Raw genomic sequence first — 11677 nt, 5'->3', positions numbered from 1 at the left:
GGGAGAAAGCCGGGAAAACCCACCCGGGATTAACCCCCCCCCACATCCACGCTACGCGCGTGGGGGGTTAAGGGGGTCGGGGGTTCCTCATCGTGGGGGGGAGCACCCCACGCCGCGGGGCCGCCGTGGGCTGCGCACGGTATGGGGAAAGGGGGGGGGGGGTTCGTGGATCGCTTCCCTCCCCCCCCCCCCACGCCAAGCCGCTTGGTTTCACGGGTGAAGCGGCTCCCACAGCGGCGTGTCCGTGGGGGTTGCGGCGCTCCTCGGGGTCGTGGGGAGGGCGCGGCGGCCTCGGCGTGGACGTGGGGAGCGTGGGGAGCCCGGTAATGGCGGAGAAAGGGGGAAAGGGGGGGGGGGGGGGGAAGGTGAGGCGCGGTGCCTCAGGGAGGGTCGTGGGGAGCCCGCGAGGGGGGTGAGGGCGGGTGGGGGGGGTCCCCACGCGTGGCCGGGGATCCCCACGGGTGCGGAGGAGGCGGCGGGGCCGCCGGGGAGCGGCGGGCTCATTGTCCGCCCTGCTCTGGAGCCACCGCACAAGATGGCGCCGGGCGGCTCCGTCTCCTCCGTCCCCCTCGGCGGGGCAACCGCCAACCGCCGCTTCCGCCCCGCGGGCCCCGCCCCTCACGTGACCCGCGGGCCAATCAGCTCCCGAGGACTGGCAGCGCCGGCCAATGGGAGCGGGCGCCGCCCGCTCCTCAGGGTGAGGCGCCGGGCGGAAGGGCGGGAGGGGCGGGGAAACGCGGGCGTGATGGACGTCCCGCTCCGCCAATCGGCGCGGCGCGCCCCCAGGGCCTCCGCCCAATGAGCCGGCGAAGAGGCGGGGCGGGGCGGGCGGGTGACGTCAGCGGCGGCGACGGCCAATCGGGAGGCGGCTGGTGTCTATATAAGGGCGGCCGGGGGCAGGCCGAGCGGCGCCATTTCGCTGGGACGAAGGGACGGAGCGGGTCGGGCCCGGTGCGCAGGGGGGGGCGGCCCCAAACCGGATCCATCCTCCGCCGGGCGGCTCAGCCCCCGCCTCCGCTCTCCCGGAGGGATCGCCGGACCCTCCCCGGACCCTCCCCGGCCTCCGTAGCGACCCCTGCCTGCGGCCGGCGGCCAGGGGGCCCTCCTCCCATCGGCTGCGCCGCGCTCCCGCCCTCCTCCCCTCAGCGCTCAAGATGGAGCCCGCCCGGTGAAATTTTTTTTTTTTTTTTTTTTTCCGCGCTGCAATCCGCTGTCATCCGCCACCGGGACCTCCGCCGCTCGCCTCCTCCCCGCTCCCCGCGGACTCCGGCGGCTTCCAGCGACGCGGCCAGGGTTGTATTGACGCCATCGCGGAGGATTTGACACCCGCCGGGACCTCCGAACCGGAGACCCCCCCCTCACCTCCCCTTTACCCACCCGCCCCCCGTTACCGGCGCCCCCTCCCCACCGTTGCGACCCCGTTCTCCGGTTCCCCGACGCCATTTCCTCCGCTCCCCTCGATGTGAAAGCCGCTGGATGGTCCCGTCTCGCCGCCGTTCATCGGCCGGAGGAGCCGCCGCCGCTGCCGCTTGAGGCCCGCCCAGCCCGGCCGCGCCCTGCCCGGGGGAGGGGAGGGGGTGCCCGGCTCGTCCCCCCTCCCCGTTACTCGGTGATGCGCTAACCCCGGGGGTCCGGACCCCCCCCCCACACCGGGCCGGGACCGCCGAACCTTTTCGCCGGGCAAAGTGGGGGGGTCGTCGGAGGAGACGACGGCGGCGGGAGGAGGAGGAGGAGGAGGAGGTGGTGGTGGTGGTGAAGGAGGTGAAGGACGGCCGGGCCCGCGGGCCGGACACGCAGCCGCCGGCATGTTGCAGAATGTGAATCCCCAGAGCAAGTAGGTCCCGCCGTGGGGGTCTGTGACACGCGTGGGTCGCGGCGTTGACACGGGAAAGATGTTTGGGGGGTGTACGAGCCGTTTTTGGGTTACCCTGAGATCGCCTCTTGGGGCACCCGGGGATAAACGGAGCGGGGCAGGCGCTGCTTGCCCACCCGCTCCCCCCGCGAGTGGGTGTGGGGTTTGTCCCACCGTCACCCGAGGCCACCGTGTCCTCGTCCTTGGCTCCGGAGCGGTGCCCTTGGGCCGCTCGGCACCCCCGGGGAAAAAGGGGAGAGGTCCCCCGGGTGACAGCGGCTTCCCCGTGAGAGCCAACCCCGGGTTGTGGTCACCCGTGGGTCAGCTCAGGGCACACGGGTGGGGTTCCCCCTCCCCACTTAAGGTGCTGAGCTCAGGGAACCCGCGCGGGACCTTGTGTGGGTGGCTCTGTTGTCACCCCCGTGGTGTTTTCTGGTTTATTTTGCGACAAATTTTTACGGGGTGGCTTCAGGCCGCTCCTCGGCTGCCGGAAAACCGTGGTGGTGACCCCAAAACGCGTTTTTTTCACCCAAAAACCCACGCCGGGAGCGTGACACCGTGACAGCTGTGACTGCCCCTTGCCGTGTCCCCGTGGGTCCCTTCGGGTCACGGTGGTGTCACCACCCCCCACCCTTCAAGTCCTGACCCCCGAATTGGCCATCAGGCTCAGCGTGGGGCTTCTCCACGCCCCCCACGCCCCCCCGTGGAGCCAGTCTCGCGTGGACGTGGCGTTGTCACTTGTCACCTCCTCGGCTTCTTTGTTCCGGGCCGAACCTGGACCCGCGCCAACCCCCCCCCTCCTCCTCCTCCAACGAGGATTTTTTGGGTGCCGCCGAAATCCCCAAACAGCCCCAAAACTCCTCGGAGAAAATCCCTGCGGGCTCCCACGCGCCTTCCCGAGGGATCCATCCCAAAATTTGGGATCCATCCCAAAATTCGGGATCGTTTTGGCCGCGGTGACATCAAATGGCAGCGCCCTGAGCCGCGGGGTTTTTTTTTAGGCTTTTTCCCCCCACCCCGTTGGTTTTTTTTGGCCGAGGGGATGTCCGAGCCCCCCGTGGTGATTTTTTTGGGGGGCGGGGGGTTATTTTTTTCCCCTTTTCCTTATTTTTTTCCAGGATTCTGGGGGAGGGCAATGCCGGGCTCTTGGGTTTGGCGACGGAATCGACTCCGGGCAAACGGATCCGCAAACCCTCGCTGCTCTACGAGGGTTTTGAAAGCCCGACCATGGCTTCTGTCCCAGCCCTCCAGTCCCCTCCTCAGGTCAATCCACCTCCTCCCGAAGTTTCCAATCCCAAAAAACCGGGACGCCTCACCAACCAACTCCAATATCTCCACAAAGTGGTGATGAAAGCTCTCTGGAAGCACCAGTTTGCTTGGCCCTTCCGCCAACCCGTCGACGCCGTCAAGCTGGGCCTCCCGGTAACCACCAACACCCCCCTCCTTTTCCCAGGGTGACTGTCAGGCTGTTTGTGTCCCCTTTTTCCCTACGTGCAGGCAGGGGGTGTCAGGCTGAAACATCCACCTTTTTCCTGCCTGGATTTTTTTTTTCCTTTGATCCCCTCCCCAAAAAACATTCCAGGGCCGGCGCCGTCCCCCTCCCGGGGGTTCTGCCCCAAAGCTGCAGGTGCCTGAGCTGTGCTGCTCCCCCCTTAATTTTTGGGGGGGTTTAACTCGAATCCTCGACCCCTCGAAGGTGTCCTCAGAGCAGCTGCCACCCCCTTTTTATTATTTTTTGGGTTTTTTTATCATTCCCCGTGTCCCCCCTCCTAAAAAAAAAGGTCCAGCTGAGGTGACACAGCAGCAGCTCTGGAGGTAACCTGGACCTTTTCCCCCTCCTAATCTCTTGTCCCCTGGATGAATTTTGCAGATTCCCACTTTGTAGAAGACATCTTGTGATCCCCAAAATTAAACGCCAGGCCCCCCCGTGCACCTGTGGCGCCCAAGGAGTTAAAGCCCTGAGGTAATTTATTCCAAAAAAAAAAAAAAAAAGCAAAAAAACCCCCAAAAATGGAGCTTTAGCATCTCCCAAAAAAAAAAAAAAAAATTCAGCCTTAGCTTCTTGCCCTCCTTTCAGCTCTCCTCTGGGGCACACACCCCCCTCCAACCACCGGGGTCGAGTTGTCCCTTTCCCAGTGTAGGTTCCCCAAGCCCTTAGGGCCCCCCCTCAGCCCTCGGGGGGTGCCAGAGGGACGGGGCCATTTTGGGGTGGGGATTGTTGGTTTTTTGAGCCCCCCCCGACCCTCCCCCCCTGCCTGCACGCGGGTGACTGAGTGAGAGCTGAGTGGGTCTGCTGGGGGCTGGGGGTCGTGGTGTTGTCACCGAGGTGTCCCTGACCACCGGTTGTCCCCTTGCCTGTCCCTGGTTGCCAGGACTACCACAAGATCATCAAGCAGCCCATGGACATGGGGACAATCAAACGGCGTCTGGAGAACAACTACTACTGGGGGGCTGCAGAGTGCATGCAGGACTTCAACACCATGTTCACCAACTGTTACATCTACAACAAGGTGAGCACAGCCCTCCACGAGTCCCTTTGTCACCTTCCTGCCACGCTCTGGGTGTCACCTCTCCTCTTCTCCACAGCCCACGGACGACATCGTGCTGATGGCCCAAACCCTGGAGAAGATTTTCCTGCAGAAAGTGGCTCAGATGCCAGCAGAAGAACAGGAAATCGTGGTACCGGTGGCCAAGAACAGCCACAAGAAAGGAGCATCCCGGGCAGCAGGTACAACCCCACCACAGGGTGTTGTGACAACAACACCTCAACCCAACACCCAGGGAGAAAGAGCGAGGGGTCGGGTGTCACGCGAGGCGGCGGTGGCACCGCAGGGTCGGACCCGGTGGGACCTGTTGGGATTTCTGCCTGTTCCCAGCTCTCCTGGCGGGCCTGACAGGCGCTCAGCAAGTACCGGCGGTGTCCTCGGTGTCCCACGTCTACACCCCGAGCCCCGACATCCCAACAACCATCGTCAACATCCCCCACCCCTCCGTCATCGCCGCGCCGCTCCTCAAGTCGCTGCACTCCCCGCCCGTCCTCCCCGCGGCCCGCTCCCACCCAACCCCTGGCCAAGGTAGGATGGGGGGGAAGAGTTTTCCTTCCCCTCGCTCCCCCCGTTGGGTTTTTTGGGGCTTGGGTTTATTTTTTGGGGTGTTTCTGGCAGAAGAAAGGGGTGAAACGGAAAGCTGACACCACCACCCCCACCACCACCGCCATCATCGCCACCAGCGGCGAATCCTCCCCCTCGGCCACGCTGCTGGAGGCCAAAGCTGCCAAAATCCCAGCTCGGCGGGAGAGCGGCCGCCCCATCAAACCTCCCAGGAAAGATTTACCCGATTCCCAACAACACCAAACTTCCAAAAAGGGGAAATTATCCGAACAGCTGAAATATTGCAACGGGATCCTCAAGGAGCTGCTCTCCAAAAAACACGCGGCCTACGCTTGGCCCTTCTACAAACCCGTCGACGCCTCAGCCCTGGGGCTCCACGACTACCACGAGATCATCAAGCATCCCATGGACCTCAGCACCATCAAGGTGAGAGCTCAGGCTTCCTTTTTGAGGAGAATTCGTGGCTTTTGGGACAATCCCTCAAGGTTTTCTCCTCGCAGAGGAAGATGGAAAACCGCGACTACCACGACGCGCAGGAGTTCGCCGCCGACGTCCGGTTGATGTTCTCCAACTGCTACAAGTACAACCCCCCAGACCACGACGTGGTGGCCATGGCTCGCAAGCTGCAGGTGTGACACTTGTCCCCAAACGTCCCTAAATGTCCCCGAGTGGGGTTTTTTGGGTGTTTTTTTTAACGTTTTTGCTCTCCAGGACGTCTTCGAGTTCAGCTACGCCAAGATGCCGGACGAGCCGCAGGACGCCAGCCCCCCTCAGTCTCTGCCCCTCTCCCCGGGTCCTCTCCAAATCCTCCTCGGAAGAATCTTCCAGTGAGGATGATGAGGATGAGGAGGACGAGGAGGACGATGATGAAGATGAAAGCAGCACTGAGAGCTCCTCGGAGAGCGAGGAGAGCTCAGACTCCGAGGAGGAACGAGCCAACCGCTTGGCCGAGCTGCAGGAGCAGGTGAGGGACCCCGGAGAACCCCCACGAGTGGGGTTTTTTTTGGGGTTTTTTTTTTTTTTGTGTGTGTCCCCCAACCCCAAACCTCACCCCCTTCCCTGTCTCCCCCCCACAGCTGCGGGCAGTGCACGAGCAGCTGGCTGCCCTCTCGCAGGGCCCCGTTTCCAAACCCAAAAAAAAGAGGGAAAAGAAGAAAAAGAAAAAATCCGAGAAGCACAAAGGCAGAGGAGGAGGAGGAGGAGGAGGAGGGGATGAGGAGAACAGGGCACGGCAGGCCCAGCTCCGCAAGGCCAAGAAAGCTGCAGGAGGGGGCAGTGGGGGAGGCTCTAAGTGAGTATTTTTATTTTTTTTTTGGGGGGGTTTTAGGGGTTTTTGGGGGGGTTTTTTAGGGGTGGCAGTGGCTGTGATGACTCTTTCCCCGGCGGAGCGACCGTGGCGAGGATCTGGACAGAACAAGCCAAACCCTGTCTGAGCACTGCCAGGGGTTTTGGGGGAAATCTGGGTTTTTTGGGGGGGCTGAGGGGTGGTTTTGGGGGTGGATTTGGTTTTTGGGGGACAGGAGGAGTGGTTTGGGGTCTTTTTTGGGGGGATTTGGGGGAGGGGTCTGGTTTGGGGGTGGATCTGGTTTTTGGGGACAAGGGAGCTGGTTTGGGGTCTGTTTTTTGGGGGACTTGGCTGGTTTTGGGGGTGGATTTGTGTTTTTTGGGGGCTGGTTTTGGGGGTGGATTTTGTTTTTGGGGACAAGGGAGCTGGTTTTAGATCTGATTTTTTGGGGGATGAGTCTGGCTTTGGGGGTGGATCTGGTTTTTTGGGGGACAGGAGGAGTGGTTTGGGGTCTTTTTTGGGGGGATTTGGGGGAGGGGTCTGGTTTGGGGGTGGATCAGGTTTTTGGGAACAAGGGAGCTGGTTTGGGGTCTGTTTTTTGGGGGACTTGGGGGCTGGTTTTGGGGGTGGATCTGGTTTTTTGGGGACGGGGGCTGGATCTGTTTTTTTGAGGGACAGGAGGAGTGGTTTGGGGTCTTTTTTGGGGGGCTTGGGGGTGGATCTGGTTTTTGGGGACAAGGGAGCTGGTTTGGGGTCTTTTTTGGGGGACTTGGGGGCTGGTTTTGGGGGTGGATCTGGTTTTTTGGGGGACGGGGGCTGGTTTTGGTTTTTGGGGACAAGGGAGCTGGGTTTGGATCTGATTTTTGGGGGGATGGGTCTGGTTTTGGGGGTGGATTTGTTTTTTTGGGGACAGGGGGGCTGGATCTGGTTTTTTGGGGGACAGGAGGAGTGGTTTGGGGTCTTTTTTGGGGGGATTTGGGGGCTGGTTTTGGGGGTGGATCTGTTTTTTTGGGGGACGGGGGCTGGATCTGTTTTTTTGGGGGACTTGGGGGCTGGTTTTGGTTTTTGGGGACAAGGGAGCTGGGTTTGGATCTGATTTTTGGGGGGATGGGTCTGGTTTTGGGGGTGGATTTGGTTTTTTGGGTCCAGGGGGGCTGGATCTGGTTTTTTGGGGGACTTGGAGGCTGGTTTTGGGGGTGGATCTGGTTTTTTGGGGGACAAGGGGGCTGGATCTGTTTTTTGGGGGATGGGGGGGTCATTTTAGGAGTGGATCTGTTTTTTTGGGGACTTGGGGGGTCTGGTTTGGGGTGGATCTGGGTTTTTGGGGACAGGGGGCTGGTTTGGGGTCTGCTTTTTTGGGGGGATTTGGGGCATGGGGCTGGTTTGGGGGTAGAAGTTTTTTTTTGGAGGGAACAGGATTTTTCTTGATGGTTTTGGGGGATGGAAAGAGGGGGGTTTTGGGGAGCCAGGGGTTTTTTGGGGACAGGGGAGCTGGTTTTGGGGGTGGATCTGTTTTTTTTTTGTTTTTTTTTTTTGGAGACAGGGGGACTGGTTTGGGGTCTTTTTTTGGGGGATTTGGGGGTTGGGTCTGGTTTGGGGGTGGATCTGGTTTTTGGGGACAAGGGAGCTGGGTTTGGATCTGATTTTTGGGGGATGGGTCTGGTTTTGGGGGTGGATCTGTGTTTTTTAGGGACTGGGGGGCTGGATCTGTTTTTTTGGGGGACTGGGGGCTGGTTTGGGGTCTTTTTTTTTTTTTTTTGAGGGGTTTGGGGGTAGAAGTTTGGGTTTTTTTTGGAGGAAACAGGATTTTTCCTGATGGTTTTGGGGACTGGAGTTTTTGGGGATGGGAAGAGGGAAGTTTTGGGGAACCAGGGGGTTTTTGGGGACAGGGGGGCTGGTTTGGGATCTGCTTTTTTGGGGGATGGGTCCAATTTGGGGGTAGAAGTTTGGGTTTTTTGTGGCCGACAGGAATTGTTGGAGTTTTTGGGGATTGAAAGAGTTTTGGGGTTTTGGGGATGGGGGTTTTGGGTTTTACCCCAATCCCTGACCCTTCTGCCTTGGTTTATTCTCATCAGGAAGAGGGGGGCTGGTTTGGGATCTGCTTTTTGGGGGCATTTTGGTCTGGTTTGGGGGTAGAAGATTTTTTTTTTTTTTTTTTTCTTTGCAGGCGACAGGAATTTTCTTTCATTTTGGGGATTGAAGTTTTTGGGGATGGAATTAGGGAGGTTTTGGGGATCCAGGGGGTTTTTGGGGATGGGGTTTTTTGGGGGCCAGCTGGATTGGGGTGATTTTGGGTTCAGGGACCAATTTGGGGGTAGAAGTTGTGGTTTTTTTTTTTTTTTTCTTGCGGGTGACTTCTTTCATTTCAGGGATCAGAGTTTTTGGGGATGGAAATAGGGAGGTTTTGGGGCTTTGGGGATGGGGGTTTTGGGTTTTACCCCAATCCCTGACCCTTCTGCCTTGGTTTTTCCCATCAGGAAGAGGGGGGGCTGGTTTGGGATCTGCTTTTTTGGGGGATTTGGGGCTGGTTTAGGGGTAGAAGTTTGGGGTTTTTTGCGGGCGACAGGAATTTTCTTTCATTTTGGGGATTGAAGTTTTTGGGGATGGAAAGAGGGAGGTTTTGGGGAACTGGGGGGTCTTGGGAACCAGGGGGGGTTTTGGGGATGGGAATTTATTTGAATAGGGGGACATTTTGGGTTCGGGGACCAGTTTGGGGGTAGAAGTTTTGGTTTTTTTTGCGGGCGACTTCTTTCATTTCGGGGATCGGAGTTTTTGTGGAGGGAAAAACAAAGGTTTTGGGGGTTTTTGGGAAGCTGGGGTTTTTTGGGGATGGGGGTTTTTTGGGGATGGGGGTTTTTGGGGGGACAGCTGGATTGGGGGAGATTTGGGGGATGGGTCTGGTTTGGGGGTAGAAGTTGGGTTTTTTTTGCGGGCGACTTCTTTCATTTCGGGGATCGGAGTTTTTGTGGAGGGAAAAACGAAGGTTTTGGGGGTTTTTGGGAACCTGGGTTTTTTTGGGGATGGGGGTTTTTTGGGGGACAGCTGGATTGGGGGAGATTTGGGGGATGGGTGTTTGGGGGTGATTTGGGAGATGGGTCTGGTTTGGGGGTAGAAGTTGGGGTTTTTTTGCCAGCGACTTCTTTCGTTTCGGGGATCGGAGTTTTTGTGGAGGGAAAAACGAAGGTTTTGGGGAACTGGGAGGTTTTTGAGGATCCACGAGGGTTTTGGGGATGGGATTTTTGGCTTCAGGGCTGGTTTTACCTCAATCCCTGACCTTGCTTCCTTGATTTGTCCCCCCAGGAACTCAAAGAAGGCGTCGAAAGCGGCGCTGCCCCCTCCGGCGTCGGCTCTTTACGATTCGGAGGAGGAGGAGGAGAGCAAACCCATGACGTACGACGAGAAACGTCAGCTGAGCTTGGACATCAACAAACTCCCAGGGGAAAAGCTGGGCAGGGTGGTTCACATCATCCAATCCAGGGAACCTTCCCTGAGAGATTCCAACCCCGAGGAAATCGAGATCGACTTCGAAACCCTCAAACCTTCCACCCTCCGGGAGCTGGAGCGCTACGTCCTCTCCTGCCTGCGGAAGAAACCCCGCAAGCCCTACAGTGAGAGTAAGCCCTGGGAAAATACCACCATTAAAGGTTGTTTTTTAATTTTTTAGGGTGTTGAAGCCTTGAATTCACCTTTTTTTCTCCTCTTTTCCCAGCCCTGAAGAAGCCGGTGGGGAAGACGAAAGAGGAGCTGGCGCTGGAGAAGAAGCGGGAGCTGGAGAAGCGGCTGCAGGACGTCAGCGGGCAGCTCAACTCCACCAAGAAACCCCCGAAAAAAGGTGATTAAAAAAGGGTTAATCAGGTCACTGTCCCCTTGACGAGCTTGGGGGCAACGTTTTTGGGCTTGGGGGCAACGTTTTTTGGGCTTGGGGACAAGGTTTTTGGGCTTGGGGGTGATGTTTTTGGGTGCGGGATGAGGAGATCTGGAGTTTTTCTTGGCCTGCTTTGGGTTTGGGCCTGAAAAAAAAGGGGGTGGAGAAGGGTTAAAGGTAGAAAGAAATTCAGTGAGAAGGGTTAAAACTAGAAAAGTTCTGTCAGAAGGGGCCAAACTGGAGAGAAATTCTGTCAGAAGGGGCAAAACTGGAAAAAATTTTGTCAGAAGGGGCAAAACTGGAAAAAATTTTGGCAGAAGGGGCAAAACTGGAAAAAATTTTGTCAGAAGGGGCAAAACTGGAAAAAATTCTGGCAGAAGGGGCAAAACTGGAAAAAATTCTGGCAGAAGGGTCCAAACTAAAAGAAATTCTGTCAGAACAGGTAAAACTGGAAAAAATTCTGTCAGAAGGGTCCAAACTAAAAGAAATTCTGTCAGAAGGGTCCAAACTGGAAAAAATTCTGTCAAAAGGGTCGAAACCGGAATGACATTCTGTCAGAAAGGGCAAAACTAGAAAATAATTTGTCAGAAGGGGCCAAACTGGAAAAAATTCTGTTGGAAGGGTCCAAACTAGAAACAAATTCTGTCAGAAGGATTGAAAACTGGGAAGAAATTCTGCCAGAAGGGGCAAAACTAGGAAGAAATTATGTCAGAAAGGTCGAAACTGGAGAGGAATCTTGTCAGAAGGGTCCAAACTGGAGAGAAATTGTGTTAGAAGGGGCAAAACTGAAAAAAATTCTGTCAGAAGGGTCCAAACTTGAGAGACATTGTGTGAGAATGGTTAAAACTAAAAAAATTCTGTCAGAAGGGTCAAAACTGGGAAGAAATTGTTTCAGAAGGGGCAAAAGTAGGAAGAAATTCTGTCAGAAGGGTCCAAACTGGAAACAAATTGTGTCAGAAGGGTCCAAACTAAAAAAAATTTTGTCAGAAGGGTCCAAACTGGAGAGAAATTTTGTCAGAAGGGTCCAAACTAGAAAGAAATTCTGTCAGAAGGGTCCGAACTGGAAACAAATTGTGTCAGAAGGGGCAAAACTGGAAAGAAATTCTGTCAGAAGGGTCCAAACTAAAAAAATTTCTGTCAGAAGGGTCAAAAGGGGCAAAACTAGAAAGAAATTCTGTCAGAAGGGGCAAAACTAAAAAAAAAATCAGAAGGGTCCAAACTAGAAAGGAATTCTGTCAGGAGGGTCGAAACTTGAGAGAAATTGTCAGAAGGGTCCAAACTAAAAAAAATTCTGTCAGAAAGGTCGAAAGGGGCAAAACTAGAAAAAAAATTGTGTCAGAAGGGGAAAAAAACTGAAAAAATTCTGTCAGAAGGGTCGAAACTGGAGAGAAATTCTGTCAGAAGGAGCAAACTGGAAAGAAATTTGTCAGAAGGGGCCGAACTGGAAAAAATTCTGGCAGAAGGGTCCAAACTAGAAACAAATTCTGTCAGAAGGGGTAAAACTGGAAAAAATTCTGTCAGAAGGGTCCAAACTAAAAGAAATTCTGACAGAAGGGTCCAAACTA

At 56.5% G+C, this 11677-nt stretch overlaps 1 protein-coding gene across 1 annotated transcript; it reads left to right on the top strand.

Moving 5' to 3' along the window:
- Nucleotides 1-842: 842 nt before the first annotated feature.
- On the top strand, nucleotides 843-10114 carry LOC139791003 (bromodomain-containing protein 2-like). The gene is given in 13 exon segments (XM_071732791.1): nucleotides 843-1834; nucleotides 2971-3274; nucleotides 4225-4362; nucleotides 4439-4580; nucleotides 4729-4898; nucleotides 4900-4926; nucleotides 5017-5388; nucleotides 5463-5591; nucleotides 5674-5751; nucleotides 5753-5926; nucleotides 6039-6253; nucleotides 9548-9861; nucleotides 9957-10114. Coding segments are annotated over 13 exon segments (2223 nt in total). The 5' UTR covers nucleotides 843-1805; the 3' UTR covers nucleotides 10088-10114.
- Nucleotides 10115-11677: the final 1563 nt, after the last annotated feature.

Source organism: Heliangelus exortis, unplaced genomic scaffold (genome assembly GCF_036169615.1).
Source record: "Heliangelus exortis unplaced genomic scaffold, bHelExo1.hap1 Scaffold_79, whole genome shotgun sequence".
Lineage (NCBI taxonomy): Eukaryota > Metazoa > Chordata > Aves > Apodiformes > Trochilidae > Heliangelus > Heliangelus exortis.
The sequence above is the reverse complement of the archived record's forward strand: the minus strand, read 5'-3'. Positions and strand labels throughout refer to the sequence as shown.